The sequence below is a fragment of the Protopterus annectens genome, chromosome 7.part1 (genome assembly GCF_019279795.1).
Source record: "Protopterus annectens isolate FY-2018-M chromosome 7.part1, PAN1.0, whole genome shotgun sequence".
Lineage (NCBI taxonomy): Eukaryota > Metazoa > Chordata > Ceratodontiformes > Protopteridae > Protopterus > Protopterus annectens.
The window spans coordinates 338,074,220-338,101,010 of NC_056740.1; the positions used below are offsets into that span (position 1 = coordinate 338,074,220).

The following is a 26,791-nucleotide window of genomic DNA, read 5'->3' on the forward strand; positions in this document are numbered from 1 at the left end:
TTTACCTCCTTCCTTCAGTACTTTATGATGCTCCCATCCTTACTAGCCTCCAGGCATCACAAAAAGCAAAACTTGAAAAATGCTATAAAACGTGGCTAAATTTGCAGTAAATTTCCCTTTCAGAATCCATCACTGTATAGCACTAAAAAATAAATTAGTTATAACTATCCAATTAATTAACATATACACAGCTTCTTACCACTTGTAAAATTATCCATCCATCTGCTTTTCCATCATTAAATACCATTCTGCAGAACCATGTTCCCACTCAGTTGACATGATTCAGTGATGAAAAACTCCTCTCTGTCCACAAACCTATCAAATCACCTGGCATAGTCTGTACTTAGACCAAGCTGGTATGCCCTGAAACTCTCTACCTATATCCATCAGGTCAATACCCTCCTTCCAGTTCTTTAAAACTTCTCTGAATGACTTCATAGTCAAAATCTGGTTCTGTGCTTGCTCAACCCCAGGAAAAACTTTATCCCTAAATGTGAACAAGTACCTGTTTATAACTTGCACCTTGTTACTCTCCCTTCTTCACTCATTTCCTTACTTCAGTCGAACCTCTTTTTATTTATGTGATAACCTGTTTTTTTCTCTCTCACTTCATATTGCAATTCCTGTTTGTATTATACTAACTTGCCTTTAATTTCTCTAAACTGGCTAAATTTTTTCTAAATATTAAATCATTGACATAGAAGTTATCTGTTTTTAACCGGTGTTGTTGCATTATGTCTTATTTGATATAATTAAATTGTAGATATTTTTGTATTATTCTAGAATGTTGTAAAACTGTTGTACTTAAAATGTTTGTGTAATACTTTGGAGCTTTTCTCCTTGGGCCTCCCTTGAAAATGGGTACATACCCTTTCGGGCTTTCCTGGTAATCAAATGTTAAGAAATCAATAACTAAATTCACCTCTACAAATAAAGTATGTTGTAGGTATTTTCCCCTTCATATATCTGGCAGTTAATGCAGAGGATTCAGGCTGTGAGCTTTTAATGAACTACTTCTTGTAGTCCAGTTTTATTTTCCTCAGTCATTCATTTGCAGAGTGTCTAACTCTCTGAGCTCGTCACTCAACCTGAAAGGGCACAGGGGCAGTTGAGAAACTGGGCTAGGCTCCTCAGTGGTCTCCTTGACTACATGCCTAGTAACTATTTGTGAACCTGAAAACCTACGTTTTCTCAGCATGTACTGTACTGAGCTTGTATGAAATTTTGCAGTACTTTTCCTTAATAATTGATATTTCTAATACTTAAATCTTACTGGTCACTACAGATGTTCTTCATGTTTCACTGTTGCAGTCATCACACTTGGGTTATCTGCCTGCAAGTAGCCCTTAGTCGGCCTGAATACCAGAGTCTTAGTATTTCTACATTGGTTGCTGTCACTCCAGGACTGACTTCAGATCGTCAGGGGTATAAAAGCAGGCAGCCGATGCCATTACATCAGTCTTTCTTGCCAAGGAGCCCGAAGCAACAGTTTGCACGAGTGCCGGTTGGCCGCTACCTGAATTTTCGTTTCCAAATGGAATCATCCTGAAGTCATCTAAAGCGAAGTACCCCATTGGGGATCCTTTTTTCTTGATCTAACCAATGTCAGAAAAAGTTAACAATTGTCTCGCCTGTGGAAAGCAAATACCACACCGAGATTTCCATTCTTACTCCATCACCTGTTTAGGCCCAGACCACGACGTACCTTGCTGTCGGTTTTGTGCTTTGTTTCAATGCCCAAATTATTAGTCGTTGGGTCCTTATTGTTGCTAAATACTTTTGCTGTCGATCTCCATATTCCAAAATGGCTTTGATAAGCCATCTGACTGCCGATCTTCTGAAAAAACATAAGGATAAAGACAGAGACAGACCGCACAGGTCCAAACTGCTGTCAGTGCTTCCGTTAAGCTAGTCACCAGTTCGCCGGTACTCAGTGAGGCGCTTTTGCAGCTCCTGATGCCCGCTTTGATGGATTCGCAGGCCGCTACCGAGACCCGTATGGAGTCCGGTATGCCGCGAGACTCTTCTTTGACTACGAAACCTGCAGATGTCTCTACCTTGGATGGGTCCGGAGCCACTGTGCAGGCACCGGCTTCCAAGGAAGTTCTTTGCACTACCGATATTCGACACAAACCAATGACTTCTTTCACTTCTTCAGTTCTGTCTAAAACTACCGAGTTTCTAAGGCCAGGAGTACAAGCTACTCCTAAAAAAAAATGACGACCCAATCTCAAGCACCTGCTTCCTTGCCACAATATCAAATGCTTAAAATGGCAGAAGACCTGATTATGCTGATTAGGGGAAGCCAGCCTTCCCCTACTAAGAGAAAGAGACCTGTCCCCAGCAGCTTTAACAGACCAAGAGTCTAATGACTCTGAGGTTTCTGAATATGAAGATATGCCTTTATCTGCTTATGAGGATTCAGATGCAGAGGAATCCATTCCCTCTGCTTCACCTCCAGAGGATTTTTCATTTGGTGAAACCCTACATACGAGAGTATTCCCACTGGGAATGCCAAGACTATCCTCAGTCCAAAAAGAAACTCAGAGAATTTTTGGATTTGCCACAACATAGACCTTTAGCAATACCTCCAGTTCTGGATGTTGTGGATGATGTCTTTATGTAATCCAGCCTAACTCCTGATACTTTAACTCCTGCTCCTAGGAAACCAAGCAGGTAGGTACTACAGAGTTCCTGACTCTCACAAATTTCTTTTAAAAAATCCTACTGCTGACCCAGAGGTCATCTCCCAGGGGCCTAAAGGTATAAAAGTAACTACCGCCTCTTCGGACAGGGATTCCAGAGCTTTAGACTTTGTTGTTGTTGTATCTTTCGGCTTTTCCCGGTTAGGGGTCGTGACAGCGGAACTCGGGTCTGCTAATGATTGGCAGTTGATTTTTACATGCTGAGTTGCCAGCCCTGACGCACAACCTTCAACGAAGGTACGCCCATTTACGCATGTCTCCACGCAGAAGACGCTGTAGCTGAGAATCGAACCGGACAGCATCTTACTGTGAGGCGACTTTAGACTGATGTGGTAAAAAAGTATACACCTCTGCAACTCTCGCCATTAGGGCATTGAATTGCCCGTTTCACATGCTGAAGTACCAGCAACATATAATGGAACTTATTAAGCAAAAATTAGCTACCTTTACAGACTATTTGAATTGCAAGAGCTTATGCATTCTGCAAGCCAAGTCAGTAAGCATAGTTTGCAATGTGGCTTTGACGCCCTAGAAGCATCTTGCAGGGCAGCAGTCGCTGGTTCTGTACTGAGAAGGCATGCTTGGCTTAAGGAGCAGACCTTGCTAGACCATGTCAATTCAAAATTACTAGATGCTCCTTTGAACAAGGACAATCTGTTTGGCACCAAAGCAGAAGAGGTTCCAAAAAAGATGGAAGAAAAATCTAAATCTATGCAGACAAAAAATTCTTGCAAATGCAGCCTCCTAGATGCAGGCGCCGCCCCTCAAAACATTGGTCCTTTCCAGCCCCCTCAAGGCCATCTCAAACTAGATCCAGGGGAAACAGACCCCCCCCCCATACTACAGTCTCAGGGTATGCAGAGATCTAAGCAATGGAGTGCCTCCACTTCAAAACCAGGGAGTGTTAAGCCACCCCTTTACAGAAAGAATTCACAATGACTTCTCATCTCCACTCCTCACCTCTGTCCAACTGCTTGTGCCCCTAGGAGGAAAACATGCCCATCATGCAAAAAACTGGACCTCCATCACCAAAGACCGATGGGTCCTCAACATTGTATCCCAGGGGTACAAATTTTACTTCTACTCACTGCCAACCCCAAAAGGGTTTTCAGACCTTCCTCCAAACAAGTGAGCAGAAGCACAAAACCAAGTTCAATCCCTGCTCTCCATAAGGGCAATTCAGCCTGTTCCTGCACAACAGATAGGTCAAGGGTTCTATTCCAGACTTGTCCTGGTACCCAGAAAAGAAGGCACTTGGCGCCCAATCCTAGATCTTTCCATTCTAAACACCTTCCTGGTGGCACCAAAATTCAAAATGCTCACCCTTCAGCAGCTTCTTCCTGTGCTGTCCAAAGATGCCTGGTTAACCACTCTAGACCTAAAAGAAGCCTATCTGCACATCCTTATCAAGGACTCATGCAGGAAATACCTAAGGGCAGGATCTATACATTATCAGTTCTCTGCACTTCCCTTTGGCTTATCCACTGCTCCCAGAGTTTTTACAAAATGCCTGGCTCCAGCCATTGCCTATTGCATACAGAGAAAAATTCAAATTTACCTGTACTTGGACGACTGCCTGATTCAGGCAGACAGTCAGGAACAGCTGTTGTAGCACCTGACATTTGTAAAGAACCTTCTAACCTCACTGGAGTACACTATCAATGAAAATCAATCAAAACGTGTCCCCAGTCAAAAGACTATATTCCTGGGAACAAGCTTGGGCACATTATCCCAGATGCATTCCTTACTCCAGGAAAACAAGCCTGTCTGACAGGCTACTTCACTTAAATGCCCACTAGAACCCAGCTATCTGCAAGGAAAATCCTGCAGGCCCTAGGGTTCATGGCCTCTTGCAACCTACTAATTCCATATGTCAGACTGTATATGAGGAAAGTTCAATGGTACTTAAAAAGTGTTTGGTGCCAACATTCTCAGGACCAGGAAACAGTCATACCTTGTCTAAGGACAGAGTTTCTTTGGTGGGCAGCAGCATGCAACCACAACAAGGGACTTCCCTTTACTCAACCCCACGCCGCCCAGATCGTAACCACAGAAGCATCAGACTATGCTTGGGGGGCACACCTGGACGACAAGTGCATTCATGGCCACTGGAGCCCAAGTCAAATTAATCTGCACATCAACCAAAAAGTGATGCTAGCTGTTCCGCATGCTCTAACAGCTTTTAGCTCCCTACTCTCACCAGGACCCCTGCTAATAAAAACAGACAACACCACAGGTATGTGGTACATCAACAAGCAGGGGGAAACCCACTCTTACTTGCTCTTCTGGCTAGCCATGGCCCTGTGGAAGACTGCCTTGGACATGCATGTTCATCTGCAAGGTCAGTTCCTGCCAGCGCAAACAGAACTCTCTGGCAGGCAACTTAAGCAGAAATCTCCTATACCCACATGAGTAGCAGTTAGAACCCAGCACCTTCAGCCTTCTAATCCAGAAATGGGGGACCTCTTTGCCTCCCCCCCCCCCAATCACCAGCGCAGCAAATTCTGCATCAGGACAACTCACAGCAGGGCCTGGAAAGTGGATGCCCTATCCTTCCAGTGGGAAAACACCTCGGTCTATGCATTCCCCCCTCTGCCTCTTCTCTCAAGAATATTACTCAAAATAAGATGGGACAGAACAAGGACAATCCTGATTGCCCCGGACTGGCCATGCCAGCACTGGTATCCACTACTGCACACCCTGGCACCTACCCCAGATCCCAACCCTCCTAACTCAGCAGGAGGGACAGATCTTACATCCACAACTGCAAACCCTGAATCTTTCAGCCTGGCTTTTTCCTTGAATTCTCCCCCAGTGACCAGCCTAAGCAAGCAGGTGCTGGATGTCATTCTTGAAGCCAGAAGATCCCAGTACAAGGAAATCCTATGCTGATAAGTGGAAAAGGTATTGCTCCTGGATTGAATCTAAAGGAGAGGACACAGCACTGCCCTTCTTACCTCTAATCTTTCCAGGTTTGTTAGTTGTTGCTGAAGCACCTACCAAGGGGAGAAAACGCTGAGAGGAGAAAGGTGCCACTTTTGATATTTTATGTATTTTCTTCTGCTTTTTTGTTAAGAATTACTGCTTTGCCGCCTACATTTCGGCATTTTCCAGCTTGCTAAAGTTTATATCTGTATTAGAAACTGTGTTTAGAACACATCTAGAGCCTGTTTACTGCATTTCCTGTGTTGCACTAAATTTAAAATCGTTTTTTTCTCTTAAAACTGCATTTTACCTGACTTTGTCCTAGCACTCAAGTGTGGGGTCATTTATTGCACTGTTGTAGTGTGGGGTCATTTATTGCACTGTTGTGATTATTTTGCATCTCTGCTACCTTTAAACTAAAACAAAAAAGAAAAAAAAAAATCTTGCTTTTTTCCCACTTTCTGAATGTGTTAGTACATAATAAATGAAAAAAATAAATAAATCAATGAATAAATGATAAACCTAATTCTGAATAAATAAATAGAATAACTGTCTGATAGTTTATATATGCATTTCAATAAATACTATTAAAATAGTAAAACCAAGCTCCACAATTAAAAGTAAGGATGTGTGTGTAGATACACTAATACCTGTTATTAAATGCCACTATTGATTCCCAGATATACTAACACATTTATTATATATGCATATTTTAAATACATATTTTTCAATGGTTGTTCCTACTTTATTCATGGTTGTGCTTATGTAGTCAACACTTATAATGTGTTTTTTATTGTCTGTGGATGAATTTCAAATTTACAATTGTCAGTATGAGCTAAACAAGCTAATTAATTGATTTAACCACATGGTTTTTAGCGTATGTATATAATTTAGACCACTTGGTTACTAGAATAACTTGAAAAAGCTTGGTATTATACTGGGCGAAAGCGCTTGTTTCTAAGTGTGGTGCCTGTACCTAATAAAGGATTTATTTCGAGCTGTTGGTGTCGCTTCTTGGGTTGGTTTTCCAGTTTCTAGTTTTGGTTTCCTTTTCTCTTTTTTGGACTCTTTGAAACAATTACCAAAGCCATAGATGAAGGGAAGGTAGTCCACACAGCCTACCTGGACCTCGCAAAGGCCTTTGACACAATACTCCACTCGGGTATCATAAATAAGCTCACCAGCTTAAATATCAACCCCTGTGTCACAAGATGGGTTGCAAACTGGCTCAGGGATAGAACCCACATGGTCAGAATAGCAGGTGCCATGTCAGACTCTAAACTGGTTACAAGTGGTGTCCCACAAGGCTCAGTCCTGGGACCTCTCTTGTTTGGTATATATTTCTCCGAGATACAGGCTAACATGGGTGGACTATGGCTGACCAAGTTCGCAGATGACTGCAAACTGAGTGCTATAATCGAGACTCTGACTGACCCAAGCATCCTCCAAAAGGGTCTCACCGAGACAGATAACTGGTGCCAGAGCCATGGCCTAAAGCTAAATGCCAAAAAGTGCATAGTCATCCCCTTTAGAAAAAACAAAGTGCCCACAAATTACCACATAGGTGGTAATCCGTTAAGTACAGAAGAAGTAATTAGGGACTTGGGGAACCTAGTAGATAGCAATCTCTCCTTTGACAATCACGTTGCCAGAGTGGTTAGAAAGACCTTCTATATAGCCCACCTTATGAAAGGGTTCATATCTACATCAAGAGAGGTCATTGTGCCCCTCTACTCATCACTTATCAGACCTATAATTGAGTACAATGCCCCGTTTGGGATGTAGCTTACCCGATACCTTCAGCAACTGGAAAGACCCCAAAAGTATTCCACCAAGAGGATCAATGGGCTCAAACAGATGCCCTATGCAGTTCGACTAAAGAAACTCCAGCTCTACTCAGTTGTGTACCGCCTACTCAGAGGCGATCTGTGTCTGACGTATAAAGCCATGTCCAACCCAGAATTAATGGACATGTTTCACCTCAGGAAATCTAAATCCCTTAGAGCTACACGCTCCAGGGACCTGAACCTCAGCACAGAAATAAATAGGACATGCTGGAGGGACAGATTCATATCCCAGAGGCTTCCCTCACTCTGGAACAAAATCCCAATCCATGTCAGGCAGAGCCCCTCACTGACCCTCTTCAAGAGAAATCTTGACGAATGGATGGGAGATCGTAGGTTTACCTCTGGGATCTCTTCTGTGTCGCTGCTTGACAGAGGTACAGTAAACAAACCTTAAAAGGGCTACCTTCTGTGACCTACTATACAGAGGCACAGTCAACTAATCTAAAAGGGTGGCGAAAGCCAAACATACTCTGGTTAGGCTTATAAATGCCCTAGGACAGATAGCCTAGTATCAACCTAATTCTGCATTACCTAGCAGATCTACTCCACAGAGGCCTATCCTTCTCCTCCATTAAGATCCATGCCTCTGCCACCTAGGCTCATTACAACACAACCACATCTCTTCTCTCACCCTCTCATCAAACAGTTCCTGAGAAGGGCAAACAACTTAAAGCCACCAAGGAGAGCACCCACCCTTGCTTGGGACCTTAACTTTGTACGGGAAAAGCTCACACTACCCCCCTTTGAACCTGCAGCATCAGCAGAGTTACAATTCCTCTCTCAGAAAACAGCCTTGCTTCTGGCCATCACTTCAGCTAGAAGAGTGTCTGAGCTACAAGTACTTATAGTAGTACAAAGGGCAGAGGTGTATCCATATTCATCAAGGATACCCACATCTCCAGGTTCGTGGCGCAGCATGATGCCTCAGAGATCATCCATGCGCAACTATCAGCAGGCAAAACCACATTTCAAGTTGTAGCCTGTTACAGATCGCCCACCATGTCCCAAGATGCTCACTCAGCATTCCTTTAGGCATTGGAAAGTATAAAGGTCCTACCCAACACCATAATTTTGGGTGATTTCAACTACCCTGGTATAGACTGGGCAAACTACGAAAGTTCCAACTCCTATGCCCAGCTGTTCATAGAATTTATAAATTCAAATGCCCTTGAACAACTGGTATGTTCTCCCACTAGATGGGACAACATATTGGATTTATCATCATAAATATGGGTGACCATTGTACCACACCCGTTATCACTCCCTTTCTGGTCAGATCAGACCACAAACTGATAACCCTGGACATCCTCACCCCTCCACCTCCCCCAGTCAAAGAAACCATCATAAAAAACCTTTCCAAAGCAAACTTCAAACTACTTGCGTCAGAAGTGGAAAGCTTCACTATTCCCTTGCAGAAGGATAATGATATCCAGGATGCAGACTCATATTCCAAGGCACTTTATATACATCTTCAGGATTGCATGGACCGTGCTATCCCAAATAAAACCAAGACTCCTTCCTCAAGCAAGAAGAAACCAGTCTGGTGGACCCCGGCCATAAGCAAACTATACAATAAAAGGAGGAGACTTGTACAAAAAAAGGCCAAATCTCAAGTAGAAAAATCATCCCTGATCAGCATTAGTAAGAAATTGAGGGCCCTCATCAAGTCAACTAAAGCCAATTTCGAAAAGAAAGTTGCCAAGGATAACCATAAGGCCTTCTATGGTTACGTCAAAAACCTAAATGGCAACGCTCAGGTCTGTTCTGAGCTAGTACAAAATGGAACAAAATATACTGACCCCAGTGACATTGCCAACATCTTGGCTGACAGGTTCAGTGCAAATTCCCCCCCCCCCCCACCACCACCACCACCACCTGCAGGGCCTATTACTATTCCAGGGGATTGTGTAACTCCAGTTATTACTAATACGTTGGTTAATAAGACTCTGTCTAAAGCTAAAAACACTGCCTCCATGGGACCAGATGGTGTCCGGGGCTGTGTCCTATGCAAGCTCCAAAATGAATTAACCCCGCATCTGAATACCCTGTTCAGTCTCACCCTCTCGACAGGATATGTGCCCATAGAATGACGCACAGCAACGGTGGTTCCGCTGCACAAGGGTGGGCCCACAACCGACTTTGGGAACTGCCGACCAATAAGCCTGAACAGTCTGATCTGTAAGGCAATGGAGCGAATCATTATGGAACTCATAAATGGAGAGATTGGGAACCTCCAAACACTTGACCCCACACAGTTCGGCTTCGTCAAGGGCAGATCAGGCCTCCTGAACCTGGTGGACTTCTTTGAGACAGTTACTCAGGCTATAGATAAGGGAAAGGAGGTACACATGGCTTACCTTGACCTTGCTAAAGCATTTGACACCATTCCCCATTCGGGTATTATTGATAAACTCACCAACCTGGGCATAAACACTTACGTCACAAGATGGATCGCAAACTGGCTCTCAGACAGATCCCACAAAGTAAGAGTAGCGGGATCTATGTCCGAATCCAGACCAGTAACGAGCAGTGTGCCTCAGGGCTCTGTCCTGGGGCCCCTCCTGTTTGGCATATACGTCTCAGAAGTACAGGCAAGCACTGAAGGGCTGTGGCTGACCAAGTTTGCAGACGACTGCAAACTGGGTGCTATAATAGCGTCTCAGGCCGACATGGATATCCTCCAGAAGGGCCTTAATGAGACTGATGCATGGTGTCAAAGCCATGGTCTCAAGCTAAATGCTAAAAAATGCGTAGTAATCCCCTTTGGAAAAAACAGAGTACCCGCGAGCTACCACATAGGAGGTAACCCCTTGAAATCTGAAGAAGTAATAAGGGATCTAGGGACCCAAGTAGATGGTCAGCTTTCCTTTGATAACCATGTTGCCAAGGTGGTTAGAAAATCCTTCTATGTGACCCATCTGATCACGAAAGGGTTTGTATCAAGATCTAAGGATGTAGTGGTGCCCCTCTACTCTTCCCACATCAGACCCATTATTGAGTACAATGCACCAATTGGAATGTATCTGGCCAGGCATCTCCAGCAGCTGGAGAGACCACAGAGGTACCTCACTAAGAGTATTACTGGCCTCAAACAGTTGCCCTATGCAGCACGATTGAAAAAAACTAAGGCTTTTCTCTGTTGCATACCGCCTTCTCAGAGGCGATCTCTGTCTAACATACAGAGCCATGTCCAACCCAGAACTGTTGAACATGCTCCATCTTAGCAAAACCAAATCTACTCGAGCTACACGCTCTAGGGGTATAAACCTCAGCACAACAATGAATAGAACATGCTGGAGGGATAGATTCCCTTCGCAAAGACTTCCCTTGCTATGGAACAAGGTTCCAGTCTACATAAGACAGAGCCCCTCACTATCACTCTTCAAGAGGAACCTTGACGAGTGGATGGGTAACAGAAAGTTCACACCAGGGATCATACCAACAGCTCTACTAGAATAGGGGCCAAGGGTACTAGCTGCTAGATCAAGGGCCTAGGGAACTAACGAAAGGGGCGGTGAATACCGCACAACGGGGCTGGGCTAATGTATGCCTTCGGGCAGATAGCCCAGTACCCACCTATGAACGTATAGCTGTGGAACCCTTCATTATTTTTCATGCTGACAGGGTCTCCCTCAGGACTAACCCTTCCTTTACGCCTAAAGTGGTGTCCAGTGTGGCTTTCAACCAATCCATCCATTTGCCAACCTTCTTCCCTAATCCTCAAAATAAATTGGAAAGGATCCTGCACTCCTTGGATGTGCACAGACAGCTCAGATTCTACCTGGATAGGACTAAGCCCTTCAGGAAATCTGACCAGTTTCTACTCGGTTTAGCACCAGGGGTAGAGGGCAAGGCCATTTCAAAACAATTTCCAAATGGATAGCACACTGTATCTATTTCTGCTGCAAACACCATGGGAAACCAACCCCTCAGGGGGTCAGAACACATTCCACTAGGGCAACTTCTACCTCTACAGCATTCCTCAGGGGAGTCCCTATCAGGGACATTCTGGAAACTGCTACCTGGAGTTCTGTACGCACCTTCACCAAGCATTACCACCCGCCTATCTTTTCTAAATCCAGGGTGGATTTTGCAACAGCAGTCCTGCAGGGCATACTAGCCAGCCCCAACTCTTCTTGACTGCTTTCACCCTTTCTTCAGCTTTGGGAATCAACCCAAGTGTGATGATTGCAACAGTGAAACGTGAAGAACATAGTACATTTGTTTACACTTACCATAAATGTAGATGTTCGAGTGTATTCACTGTTGCAGTCCTGGTTTCCCCTCCAGCCCCCTTGTCTTTCTGTCTCCTCTCTAGGTCTATTACTCACCCCTTACAGGGGTATTGGTATTTGCTTTTTACTGGTGGTGTTTTTCCCACCATAGCTTAGCTCCCTATTGGGGGGCTTCTAACATTTGGGGCAAGAAAAACTGATGTAATGGTGTCTGCTGCCTGTTTTTATACCCCTGACGATCTGACGTCAGTCCTGGAGCGTCAGCAACGGGCGCAGAAATACTAAATCTCTGGTATTCGGGCCAACTGAGGGCTACCTGCAGGCAGATAACCCAAGTGTGATGACTGCAACAGTGAATACACTCCAACATCACATTTATGGTAAGTGTACTTTTTTCTAGCCCAGGAAAAATCTACATGGCAAGATGTTTGCAGCCTCCCTTCATTGCCTCTGTGACTGAGGCCATAAATGTGTTGAATTTTTGGAGGTTACAGACCCACTCAAATTTTCCTACATCAGACAACACAGAAACTGCAGGTGTGTAGTTACTATTAAGTAAGCAGTTCAGGAAACTGCTCCTGTGATGACACAGTGTGAATGGAGGAGGATACTTTAAGATTTTTTTTTTTTTTTTTTACTTTTTCAAAAAATCACAGAAGTGGTTCAGTTAATTTAAAAGCAGTTACATTTGATTTAATTGCAGCCATGGACATTTAAGACTGTTCAGATGTTAAATGCCATAAGTCAGAGGGAGGCACTGATTAAACTTAATGCATATCTGCAGAAATCTTTAAGTAAAGCCTTCTCTATATCAGACTTCATTCCTCTAAGTGGAGGAGGTTTTTCATCTGTTTGGAAAGGTATCCATTGTCACCACAGTATGTTAGCCTACTGTTGATCTTGACATATTTAAGAGACACATATGAGTTGGACCTCAGTTATTCCATTGCTGATATATTTCTGGCATTTCTGCACATCACATCCCAGTGGAGTGTAGATTGCAGCTTTAAACTATATGATCAAGCAGTTAAAAGGGTTTTATATCTTCAAGCTCCATATAAACAATGCTCTTTTTCTTGAGGAAATGAACATTAATGACAAGCTTGCTGATCCCCTTTTGTAATCAGCTAGTTTGGCAGCTGTAAAGGTTTCTTTTGGACTGCGGTATTCTTGTTGGCCATCACATATGTTCACAGCATCTCTGAAATGGCAGCCCTTACTTGTAGGAATCCCTGTTTTTTCTTTTACATGGACCTATTTAAATGGTGTGCCCAGGCATTCACAGAAATAAAGCAAATTCAGTAGCATAACAGGTCAAAAGATTGAGTGTTACTTGAAACTATTTCATATTTGTCTCTTAACAGGTTTTAGAATTGTACTTCAGGCCATTCATCATCTGTTCTTTCTTTGTAGTGGAATATATCCAAGGGTGAGAGACCTTTTATAGTTGGATTTCTACCAGCTCAGGCTTTATGTGAAGAGAGTGCATAAGTTCATTAAGCCACTTGTTTATCTCTTTCTTGAGGCTAGCGCAGGTCTGACACATGCTAAGCAAACATCTTACAAGTGGTTTGCTAGTTGCATCATCTTTTATTATAAGGTAGTTGTCTACCCAGTGGTAGATGTTGGTCTCAAAAGGTTATGTGCCTTGACTGCGGTTACTTGCTTCAAAAACATTTCCATTTCAGACATATGCTGTTGCCACTTGGCTGGCAGTTCATAGGTAAGTACGAGACTAGCTGCCATTGTGGGCCATTTTAAGCCTAGCCAGTTTCCCTTTTTGTGTTTGAATTAAGCTATCTCATTTGGTTAGAGAATGGCCTCATCCATCACATGGTTGATAATTATGTATTGCCCTTAATGAGAATAACTGGGGTTATACCATAGATAATTTGAGAGGACCCATACATTGGATAAAGCATTTAGGAGCTGCCTGTATGCATTGGTAGTAGATGAGGCAGACCTGGGGTAAATTTTCTGTGCCCCAGTCAGAGATCCAAGTTGTGTTTGAATACGAACAAGGATGAACTTTGCTTAATGTGGATGGGGAGTCTGTTCCAGAGTAATGGTATCCTCTGTGAGATATACCTGTCCCCTCCTAACCGTTCTGTTGATGTTGCAGAAAAGATTTAGATCCGTAGACCAAGTATTTCTGATGCCATTGGAAGTGCTAATGTGCAGTAAATCCATCACTATGTGGTCAGAGGATGCCTTTGTATGCCAGACACATCAACTCTTAGCAGTTTGTAGGATACTGAGTATAGTGACAGGGCTTTTAATCAGTCCAGGCAGAGCATGTTGTTACTTTGTATCTGTAAGGTATCTCTGTGGCCTTTGCAATTGTAGCATGTGTATGGACGGGTCTATATTAGTTTGCCGAAATGCCATTTCAGTGAGCATCTAATCAACGACATAAATTCAGCGAAAATAGTTTCTGCAATTCGCTGAATTTACCAAGGGCAAAAAAGTAATTGGCCAGCTACACAACTTTGCCCTTTTCTCCACTGTAGTGCAATCTTGGAGTTGGTATATATAGTTAGGGGGGGGTGTAGGGACACAGCCCCCCACTTGGATAGGCTCAATTTGCTTAGATGTTGGTACTTTGTGCTGTAGAACTAGTATTTTCTTGCACTTGGTATATTTAGCGAATCGCTGAAATGATTTTCACTGAATTTGTGTTGCTGATTAAGTGTACTGAAATGGCATTTCTGCGAAGTAATATAGACCCGCCTGGACTGATACATGCCAAGGGGGATTTTATATGCAGTTATTAGCCTAATGAGGACTGAGTAAAAAGGGGAACAATGACATCCCTAAATCTAGACATAGTCCCTTTTATTTATAAGCTGTGCAATATAGAAGGACTTTCGTTGGTCACTTTCCACATTCCCAAATTCTGAACAACCGGGTCAACTCTTAGGGGCATATTGTCAGTGTGGCTGTTCCCTGGGGTGGATCACTTCTCAAATGATACAATAATGCATTTTTTTGGCATTTAGTTTCAGTCCATGATTTTGGCATTTATTTATTTATTAAAAAACTAAATTGGATTTATTTGAGACAAACCTTCCTGCAGGATGGCTAAGTCATTTGGGGATTTAGTGACAGCTCCTAGCTTGCAGTTATCTGCAAACTTTTTTGTCAGCCACAGCCGTTTGGTATTAGCTTTTACTTCATTAAAAGTTCACAGCTTCACCTAGCATTGTTTCTGGACCACGATTCCAGGAATCCAGGACTCCCTTTGGCACCTTACTGCTTTAGGACTTTGCCTTCTGAGCCCTTCCTTTAGACCTTACTGGCCATCTCCTGTAAGGATTAATTTCAGTTCTTGTAATTCTTCCCAGCAGTTCTTTTATGTGCTTAACATGAGGATGTTTTTTCCTGTAAGCTAGGCACATATATAAATTTATACTTTTGTGATTTGTTTCCATGTTGTAAAGGTTGTGTTTACTGTTTGGGTGAAGATCAAACTGAATGGCACTGGGGTTGGGCATGCTCTCTTAGCCTAACATACCACACCATTGAGTCTTTTGGCAAGAGTCAGGTCAAACTCAGTCAGAGTATGAGAAGAATTAAAAACTCATAAATGTATAGAGCTAGAGTTATAAGAGAAAATGCGGTTACCATCCAAATCGACTAATATATTGATGCACTTGTCATTTTTGTTCAGGAGTTTATTCCTTTATCTGTTAGTTTGCACTTTGCATAGTTATTTTACCTTATTATTCAAATGTAGTACAGTTTTTGTTTTCTAAGATTAATATGTCTGTGTGTGTTTTTTGTTTTTTTTCAGGCCTGCTTTCTTGGTTTTGAAGTTGCCATGAAGTTTCTAAATTGGCTGGCACCCAACCTGTGACCATTCTTAGTTGGATTTTGGCATTATTTGGGCAGTTATGGATATCTGAGTGAATAACACCCTGGAATATTTGAGGCTGAGATAATGGAGTTTGTAAAATTTATTGGTTCAGTCATTTTAAAATTTGTACATGTTATGCAACATATCTACCTCTGTGTATCCCACTTTGATAGATATTAAGACATGTTGTATAATGCTGCTATCTGGCAGTGGAAAGACTGTGGATTTCTACCCATCCAAGGATTAAGACGGTGATGCTGAAGGATTACCAACAGTTGTTTTACAGCAGGTTTATGATTGATAAGCACGGTCATTCAATTCATTTTGCACTTGAGAAATGTCAAAGTATGAAACTGGTCATATTGAGTGCACACTGTTCCATGCTCTAAATGTGCCTTACTGACATAGCTGCAAAGGGTAGCATGCTTAACCACTATGAGTCAGAGATGGTGATATAGCATTTTCTAACCAAGAAATATAATGTGATTTTAACACCTCAGCCAAAAAACATTTTTGATGCCAGTTCATTTGTTGGAAATCATAATGCCAGCAATGCATTTAGCAGGCAGATTACTGACAATTGTTTACAGTATTTTTTCTGTGCCTGTGCGTCTCCAGACTTGCACACACATCATTAAGGTTATAACTCTATAGTTGGGGTTAACGTAGCCTTAGCAATGCAGTAAACTAATTTGTTTTAAAACTGTAAATATAAACACTTTCATCATGAAGAATATGTATACATTTTTCTTAATAATTATAACTAGTTATACTTTTGAATGAAATAATTTTGCTTAGTTTCTGTAAACTCAGGTATACAGGGTTATAAAGGTAAAGCATGCTTCAACCAAAATGTTCACTAACTCAGAAATGTAGTCAGGGTTTTCCATTACTGTGACAGATGTCGAATTACTTTATTGTCGTTTGAGTTCCCAGACTCTGTCTGAGAAAGAGCTTTTTGGATCAGTGCATCTTCATGATCAGTGATGAGCAAACACACCGTGGTAACCATAAGCCATACACTGATGATGTTTTACAGGTAATTTGATAGAGTTTAAAATGCCTACTTAGCCTTTACACATATTCATTTCTTGCCAAAATAGATGCAGTTTGTGAAGTCACAAATTGTATAAATCAAATATTTTGCCAAATATGTTATATTTGTGCTCTGTATTACATGATCATTTATAAATGGTGTTCCTTGTTGCCATGAAAGTATTTTCTGTAACTTAAATGTAACAAGATGGGCAGAGCCACAAAATATTTTGCTGAGATCTTTTCTTATCATTGTGTTTCAGAGAAACACCTTAGTTTCTTAGGTTTATTGTTGTGGTACTTCAAAACAGAAAGAACACCTGATGTCAGTAATCTTCGATGTATACATACTGCCATCCCTCAGATGCAGTGGCTGCAAAGCTTGTATGGTCATAACTGAACAGATGTAGTGTATGTAATGTGTAATGGATCCAGGGTGGTGCACCAGTTATCATTATTTCCTTAGAGTACTTGGTTCTCCACTGGGCTGCCCTGCTTGTCTTTGTGGGTTTCCACTAGGTGCACCCAGATCCCAAAGACATTCCATAAGTTAATGTGGAAGACGCTGTAAATTGTCTGTAGGAGGTGAATGCGTGCTGTGTGTGTCTGTGTCTGTGTGTGGTGCACTTCCTCTGCCTTGTATTCAATGAGTGACCGGGTAGGCTGTTGCTTCCCCATGACCCTGAAATTAAGCAGGTAACTTAGAATGAACAGATGAATAATAGATCAATGTCTTTCCTTATGTCTTTTAATATAGTTACCCCTTTAACTGTGTTGATTTTTTAATGGTTGTAATCACTAGAAATGTTGTACCTTGGCTGTAGGTGCAGTCTTCATTTTCAGTAAATAGCTGTTTGCTCACGTAGAAAATGTATTGGACTGAGAAAACTGTGATGTTCATCGTGTTTCACTGTTGCAGTCATTACACTTGGGTTATCCTGCTGGCAGGTGACCTGTAGTCGGCCAGAGTTCCAAAGTCTAGGTCCGGCGTTGGTTGCTGTCACCTCTTCCCTGACATCAGTGTGCCAGGGGTATAAAAGTTGCAACTGACACCATTTTCTTCAGTCTTTCTTACCGTGCGGTGCCTGAAGCATAAGCAGTTCGCAAGTGCCGGTCGGCCGACTCCTGAGATTTTCAAAACTGAATTTCAGAACCGAAGTCTTCAATAAAACTAAGTACCCCATTGGGGAAACTTTTTCTTGCTCCAGACCGATGTCAGTAAAAGTTAATAATTGTATTTCTTGTGGGAAGCAAGTACTTCATAAGGACTTCCACTCTTACTGCATTCCTTGCCTAGGCCCTGACCACGACATCTCTAGTTGTCGGTTTTGTGCTAGGTTTAATAAACGCACTATTAAACGTCGGTTTGATTTTGCTTTACATTATTTTGGACGAAGATTTAATTACATAATGCCGTCAGAACAACTGACAACCGGAATGTATAAAAAACGCAAAGAAAAAGACAGGCATCCGAGGTCCAAAACAGACGACAAAGCCTCTTCTAGGCCAGTCGCCGGTTCTCAGTGAGGCGCTTTCGCAGCCCCTGACACCTGCTACCTCAGAGCCACAGGCCGCAACGGACAGCCACGTGGACACACCGAGGCCTGTGGAAACTCAAGGTATAGGCCCTACGGAAAGTATACCCTCAGATGGGTCCGGAGCTGCTGAGCATGCACCGGCTTCTGAGGGTGTTTTCAGACCTTCTCAGCTTACAATTAAAGCTACTACAGCAGCAAAGTCAAAAACACCATTAAAGACAAAGAAACAAGTGCAGCATTCTCCAGAACAGTCATCCATGCCTAAGAAACAGATGCTTAAAATGGCTGAAGACCTTATTACTTTAATCAGGGGCTCCCATCCCCATCCTGACAAAAGGCCTAGGCAAGACACTGATTATGATTCCTCTGATCAGGTTTCCATTTCTTCTGATTCTTCCTCTGACCAGAGCTATTCTCTCCCTCCCTATCAGGACTCTGATGCTGGAGTCCATTCCTTCAGCTTCACCACCTGAGGATTACTCTTTTGGGGAAACCCTGCACGCCATGAGGGAACATTTCCATTGGGAGAGCCAGGATTACTCAGAATCCAAGAAAAGGCTCGGATATTTCCTTCTATTGCCTCAGCACAGGGCCTTGGCTATTCCCCGTCCTTGATATTGTTGATTATGTTTTTTCTGAATCCAGTCTGTCTCCAGATTCTTTACCCCCTGCACCAGTAAAGCCAGACCAGTACTACAGGGTCCCTGACTCTCATAAATTTCTTTACAAAAACCCCGCTGCGGACCCAGAAACTATTTCTCAGGGTCCAAAAGGGGTTAAAGCTTCCACTGCCAAAAATCCTGTCCCCTCAGATAGGGATTCCAGAGCTCTGGAGAGATGGGTGAAAAAGTTTACACTTCTGCTACTTTATCTGTAAGAGCTTTAAACTGTCAGTTTCACATGCTTAAATATCAACAGTATCTCATGTCATTGTTAAAGCAGAAAATGATTACAAATACAAAAGGTCCTGACTGTAAAGAAATGCAGGATTTACTGCATGCAGTTGAACAAGTGGGAAAGCATACTCTACAGTGTGGTTTTGATTCGTTAGAGGCTTTTTGTAGAGCCACAGTTACAGGCTCAGTTATTCGAAGATATGCTTGGTTGAAAGAACAAGGTTTACCTGACCATGTTAAAATGAAATTATTGGATGCTCCACTACAGCATGATACTTTGTTTGGTGTTAAGGCAGAAGAGGTTTTAAAGAAAATGGAGGATAAAGCAAAGTCAATGCAAACTGTGAGTTCAGCCACCTAGATTTAGCAGGAACTGGCCTTCAAAAAATTGGTCCTTTCCAGTGTCAGACAGGCCACAAAGAGGCAGATACAGATGCCCAAGAGGCAGATCTCAGCCCCAAGGCTCCTACAGACCTAAACAATGGGGTTCTTCAGCCCCCAAAGGAGGAGAAGACCAATCACAACCTTGTAGAAAACAGTCGCAATGACTTCCCTCTGCAAATGCCAAGCACTTACCAGTTGACAGCACCCCTGGGGGGAAGCTAGCACTTTTCTCAAAAAAATGGCACATGATCACCCAAGACCAATGGGTGTTGAATATAGTTTCTCAAGGGTACAGGTTCCACTTCCACACGCTTCCAAAACCAAAAGGTATGCCAAACCTGCCTCAAAACCAATGGGCAGAGGCACAAAAACAGATTGCAGCTCTTATGGATATGGGAGCTATTCAAAATGTACCCCAAGAAGAACAGGGCCAAGGATTTTGCTCACGACTTTTCCTAGTACCCAGAAAGGACAAAGCATGGAGACCAACACTGGACCTGTCAATCCTAAATACTTTCCTGGATGTTCCAAAATTTAAAATGTTAACACTACAACAACTCTTTCCCATGCTGGGCAAAGAGGCTTGGCTAGTTACTTTGGATCTCAAGGAAGCATACCTGCACATCCCAATCAGACAATCGTGCAGAAGATACCTCAGATTTATAGCAGGCTCAATGCATTATCAATTCTCTGCACTGCCCTTTGGCTTATCTACTGCATCCAGGGTCTTCACAAAATGCCTGGCACCAGTAATTGCATTTTGCAGGCAAAAAGGAATTCAAATATATCCCTACTTGGACAGCTGCCTTATTCAAGCAGAGAGCAAGGACATTCTTCTAAAGCACCTGGAGTTTGTAAAAAGATTACTAATTTGCCTAGGGTACACAGTAAATGAAAAGAAATCAAAACTAGTGCCCTCTCAAGAGATATAATATTCCTGGGTGCAAGCTTAAATACAACTGCCCAGATGGCTTATCTCACGCCAGACAAGCAAAGGCAACTGACTCATTACTTTCTAATGATGGCAACAAAGACCCAGCTCCCTGCAAGAAAAATTCTGCAGGCCCTGGGTTTCATGGCATCTTGCATTCTACAAATTCCATATGCCACACTGCATATGAGGAAACTACAGTGGTATCTAAAAAGTGTTTGGACTCGGCATTGTCACAGCCTAGAGACCATCATAACCTTGATTCCCTGCCTACAACAGGAGTTTCGATGGTGGTCACAGGCCTGTCACCACAAAGTACAGTTTTGTACCTACCATAAATGTAGATGTTCGAGGATCCCCATTGCTGCAGTCCTTACTATTGGGTATAGTCCGCATCCAGTCGGCCCGAATACCAGAGTATAAGGCTGACGTCGGTCAGGGCGCATTAGACTGACGTCAGTACGTCAGGGTACTAATGCGCATGACCGACGTCATATCCTCAGTCTTTTCTTGCCCCAGATGTCAGAAGACCCTAAAAAGACAAGGCCCAAAATACCTGCACCAAAAATATGTACAATACATACAAGAATATATACAAAAATATAAGCATGTAACCTCACCTACACAACCACCCCTAAACACAGAGGGGAAGGAGGGAGGGTAAATTGGACTGCAGCAATGGGGATCCTCGAACATCTACATTTATGGTAGGTACAAAACTGTACTATGTTCTTCGTTCCCCATTGCTGCAGTCCTTACTATTGGGTAGAATCCCAAAGCAGAGGTAAGGGAGGCTGGCAAATCATAAAGAAGCAGGAGCTGACAACATGCCTTGCAAAACAGCTGTGGCAAAACCAGCCCTAGACTTAGAGTAGATAGGAAGGTGATAATGCTTAGAGAAAGTATGCACTGAACTCCAAGTAGCTGCTTCCAAAATATCCTTAGTTGCCACCCCTTAGAAATGCTGTTGAAGTGGCAGTAGCCCTAGTGGAATGAGGCCTAATCCCAGCTGGAATCTCCTTGCCATGATGGGAATAACAAAATGCAATGCAAAAGCCAATCCACCTAGAAATAGTTTGTTTTGACACAGGCTTGCCCTGTGAACTCAAAGCAAAAGAAACAAACAACTGCTGAGACTGCCTGAAATCCTTAGTCCTGCTTAAATAATAACGCAATTGCCTGTGTACATCTAAAGTGTGCAAAATCTTTTCCCCTTTATTTTGGGGGTCTGCATAAAAAGTAGGCAAATGAATAGTTTGGTTTAAAGCCACACTAGAAACCACCTTAGGCATAAAGGAAGGATTAGTACGTAATGATACCCTATCCTTATGGAAAATCAAAATGGCTCTACTGCCATAAGGGCCTGCAACTCAGACACCCTTCTTGCAGAAGTAATAGCCAACAGAAAAGCAGTCTTCCATGACAAGTATTTCAATTCAGCAGTAGCTGCAGGCTCAAAAGGTTGTAGAGTAAGTTTTTCCAACACAAAATTGAGATCCCAAGCAGGAGTAGGAGCTCTACGTGGGGGTCTTATATTCTTTGCCCCTCTAAGAAACTGCTTGAACAAAGGATGCGAAAACAATGGTGGGTCACAATCATAGTGAGCGGAAATTGCTGCAGCATGAATCTTAATGGAAGAGAAGGACAAACCTTTGTCCAATAACTCAGTAAGATATTGAAGAGCCACACTCAAATTAGGCTCAGAAACCTGCAAATTCTTTGCTGTACTCCAAAATAAAAATCTCTTCCATTTTTCTGCGTACACTTTCCTTGTACTAGGTCTTCTAGCTTCCATAATCACATTTAAAACTTGTTGAGGAAGTTGAGACCTGCTGTGTTTCAACACAGAATATGCCAGGCTGTTAGATGAAGAGAGTGAAGCTTGACATTGAGCAGATGACCATCCTTCTGAGATAACAGATGAGGAATCAGAGGTAAAGGCCATGGAGGCTTCCTTACCAGACTCCGTAGTAGTGGGTACCAGTGTTGCCGAGGCCAATCTGGAGCTATCAAAATCATCCTTGGCCTGTCTTGTCTGACCTTTAATAGTACCTTTGGAAGAAGAGGCAGAGGAGGAAAGGCATACACATGAAGGTTTTTCCAACTGAAAGACAGAGCATCCACTTTCCAAGCTGTGTGATGAAACCCCTTTGTGCAATACTGTGGCAGCTGGTGGTTTAGTGGAGAAGCGAACAGATCTATGTCTGGAGTTCCCCATGACACTGTCAATTTTGAAATACATGAAGATCCAGTTTCCACTCGTGGGGATCCATGATTTGTCTGCTTAACACATCTGCTAAGGAGTTCTGTGCTCCGGCAGAAACCTTGCCTGAAGAGTTAGTTGCAAGCTTAGCGCAGTCTCCCATAAAATCATTGCTTGCCTGCATAGAGGATAAGAATGTGTTCCCCCTTGCTTGTTGATGTACCACATGACAGTTGTGTTGTCTGTTTGAATCAACACCTGCCCTGGAAGAAGTAACTCCTTGAAAGCCATTAATGCAAACTGGACTGCTAACATCTCCTTCATGTTGATATGTAGATGCTGTAGTCTGGCAGGCCACTTGTCTTGTATCCACTTTCCATTTAGATGAGCTCCCGAGGCATCTGTCGTTAAAATCTGACTCGCCTCTGGCCGGGTCACAGAGAGTCCCTTGTTTAGGTGACATTCCTGAGCCCACCACAAAAATTCTTTTTGAAGGCAAGGTATTATTAGAATGACAGTGTCCAAATCCTGGCAGTGCTGTGTCCATACATTTTTGAGATACCATTGTAGCTTCCTCATATGCAGTTTGGCATTGGGAAGCACCAGAATACAAGATGCCATGAACCCTAATGCTTGAAGGACTGTCCTTGCAGTCAGCACGGACTGATGAGATAGTTGATGGAAGTAAAGTGATAGACTCTTTTGTTTGTCCGGGGTTAAAAAGGCCATCTGGGCTGCTGTATTCAGTCTCACACCCAGAAAGCACATGTCTTGAGAGGGTACTAGACTGGACTTTATTTCGTTCACAGAATACCCTAGGCATCTTAGCACTGCTATAACATATTCCAGATGCTGTAGAAGGTCTTCCTTTTCTTGAGCCAGAATCAGGCAGTCGTCCAAGTAAGGATAGATTTGAATTCCTTGAAGCCTGAAGTAAGCTATCACTGGAGCCAGAACCTTTGTGAATACTCTGGGCAGTAGATAAGCCAAAGGGCAATGCAGAGAACTGATAATGAGAATTTCCAGCTCGAAACCGCAGATACTTCCTGCAACTTAGCCTTATAGGCACATGAAGGTAAGCTTCCTTGAGATCTAAAGTTACCATCCAGTGATCTTTGCCCAGCAGAGGTAAAAGCTGTTGTAACGTCAACATCTTGAACTTGGGAATGTCCAGAAAAGTGTTGAGGAGAGATAAATCCAAAATTGGTCTCCACGTGTTCCCCTTCTTTGGTACTAGGAACAGGCGAGAATAAAATCCTAGGCCCCTTTCTGATACAGGGACTGGCTGAATGGCCCCATCTGGAGTAACTGAGAAACTTGCTTGTGAGCCTCTTTTCTTTGTGGAGGAGGAACGTCTGGCATGCCTTTGAAAGGGGGCATGGTATGGAAATAAAATCTGTAACCGTGGTGAATGATATCCAACACCCATTTGTCTTGAGTAATTAAATCCCAATTTTCTTTGAAAAGAGACAGTCTTCCTCCCAAAGGAGCTGCCAGACGAGAATCTACTGGCAGCTGAAAAGACAGGTCATTGGGTCTGTTTACGAAAGGACTGACCCCTGCCCTCACCAGAAGTCTGAGCAGGTGAACTCCCTGTTCTAGGCCTAAAAGAACCTTGAGCCCTGCCCCTACCACGTCTAGACCTACCCCTAGACTGGGAATCATAAGCAGGATATGTCCACCCCTTAGCAGGCCAATTTCTACTAAACTTGGTGGCTGCACCTGCAAAAATCTTTAACAGTTTGCATAGACTTAGCTTTGTCCTCCATTTTCTTTAAAACTGCTTCCACAGGCGATCCAAACAACACATCAGACTGTAAAGGAGCATCCAAAATCCTTGTCTTAACATGCTCAGCTAAATTCTGATCCTTCAACCAGGCATGCCTGCGAAGAACAGAACTAGTAGCAGCCACCCTCGAGGAGGCCTGTACAGCATCAAAACCACATTGCAAAGAATGCTTACCCACTTGTTCAGACACATGAACCAAATCCAGCAACTCTTTACACTCAATACCTTCCGCCAAAGCATCCACCTTAGATTTTAATTGTGAAAGGAGATAATTCTGATATTTTAGCATGTGAAACTGACAATTCAATGCTCTCATGGCTAGAGTGGAAGAAGTATACACTTTCTTTCCCCACCTATCCAAAGCCCTTGCCTCTTTATCAGTGGGAACAGGATTTTTAATCACAGAAGCTTTAACACCTTTAGGCCCTTGAGAAATAGTTTCTGGGTCCGCCCTAGGACTCTTAAACAAATACTTATGAGCTTGGGCACCCTATAATACCTATCAGGCTTAACAGGAGCAGGAGGCAAAGAGTCTGGGTTCAGGGAAGCCTCTGCAAAAACATCTTCCACCACATTCAACACAGGAGGAATAGCTAAGGGCCTATGCTGGGGTAAAACAAGAATTCCCTAAGCCTTTTCCTGGAATCAGAGTAATCCTGGCCTTCCCATTTAAAGTGCTCCCTCATGGAATGCAGAGTCTCTGAAAATGAGAAATCCTCAGGAGGAGAAGCTGTAGGAGTGGAATCATCCACATCAGAATCAGAATAAGTAGGATACTCCTGCAAGTCTTCCGCAGAAGACTCTGAAGCCTCTGAACACTGTTCAAAACTATCAAACTCGGTTCCACCCTAGGCCTCTTATCAGGCGGGGGCATAGAACCTCTAATCATAGTAATCAAATCTTCAGCCATTTTAAGCATATGTTTCTTAGGTACAGAACCCGAAATGCTAGGAAAAGCCCCCACTGAAGCTGAACTAGGCCTACCTCACAAAGAAGTTTTGGCAACAGAAGGAGAGGCTCTAACTACCTTGGGAAGAGAGGGAAGAACAGTTACCTGAGAAGCCCCTCAGCCTGGCCTACCTCCTGAGAAGGCACATCCAGTAACAGTAAAGTTTCTGCCTGAGACTCCATGGAAACTCCTGGCAAAACCTCTGGCTCCACTGAGCCTTCTAAAGAACCGGCGTCCGGGACTGCCGGTTCATCAACCCTAGGCTTCGCTGTTTTGTCCTTGCGCTTCTTGGGAAGGGCGCCGGAGCATCCGGCGGCATTTTATAATTGCAACGCTTCCCAAACACAACCTGGCACAGTCTAACCTCCTCTTAATAGTGCGTTTGTTAAACCTAGCACAAGAGCGGCAACCAACAACGTCGTGCTCAGGCCCTAAACAAGGTATACACAAGGTATGGTAATCCCTATGAGGTATCTGTTTCCCACAAGAAATACAGTTATTCACTTTTTCTGACATCCGGTTAAATACTGAGGCAAGAAAAACCAAAATGTTCCCAACGGGTACTTAGCCAACTCTGTTTCGGTCTGAAACTCCGGTTTCGGAAATATTTCAGAACGCCAACCTGCACTCGCAAAACTGCTTCTGCATCGGACCATGCGGCAAAAAAGACTGAGGATATGACGTCGGTCATGCGCATTAGTACCCTGACGTACTGACGTCAGTCTAATGCGCCCTGACCGACGTCAGCCTTATACTCTGGTATTCGGGCCGACTGGATGCGGACTATACCCAATAGTAAGGACTGCAGCAATGGGGAACGAAGAACATCAAGGGACAGCCTTTCACCTTACCTACAGCCAGGCAGACAATAACAACGGATGCATCGGATTACGCCTGGAGAGCACATATGGTGGGAAAATGTATTCACGGCACGTGGCCCAAGGAACAACTGCATCTTCACATCAATCAAAAAGAGATGCTAGCTGTACAGAATGCCCTGACAGCCTTCAAGGACCTAATACATCCAGGACAATTATTAATAAAGACGGACAATACCACAGTTATGTGGTATATAAATAAGCAAGGGGGCACACACATTCCTACCCTACCCCCTATGCAGACAAGCCAGGACTTTGTGGAACACAGCACTGACTTACCAGGTACATCTGCAAACACAACTCCTGCCAGGAACAAAAAATACACTGGCAGACGAACTAAGCGGAAATCTCATGGATCCTCATGAATGGAAGCTAAATCCACAAGTGTTCAACATGATAACAAGGGAATGGAGACGCCCAGACATAGATCTATGTGCCTCCCCTCACAATTGCCAATTACAGAAATTTTGCACAAGGACTTATCACTCTCAAGCATGGAAAGTGGATGCTCTATCTTTCAACTGGAAAAATCTGACAGTCTATGCCTTCCCTCTGATGCCTCTTCTTACCAAGCTGCTTCTAAAAGTCAGACGAGAGGCCAAAAATGATCCTGATTGCAC

The 26,791-nt window shown here is 43.3% G+C and overlaps 1 protein-coding gene across 1 annotated transcript in view; it reads left to right on the forward strand.

The window, feature by feature from the left end:
- SLC25A20 (solute carrier family 25 member 20) overlaps positions 1-16,831 on the forward strand; it is a 377,462-nt gene extending 360,631 nt beyond the window's left edge. The window contains exon 9 of the mRNA XM_044078760.1: positions 15,506-16,831. Within this exon, the coding sequence (XP_043934695.1) occupies positions 15,506-15,568 (63 nt within the window). The 3' untranslated portion in view covers positions 15,569-16,831. The remainder of the gene's footprint in view (positions 1-15,505) is intronic.
- Positions 16,832-26,791: the final 9,960 nt, after the last annotated feature.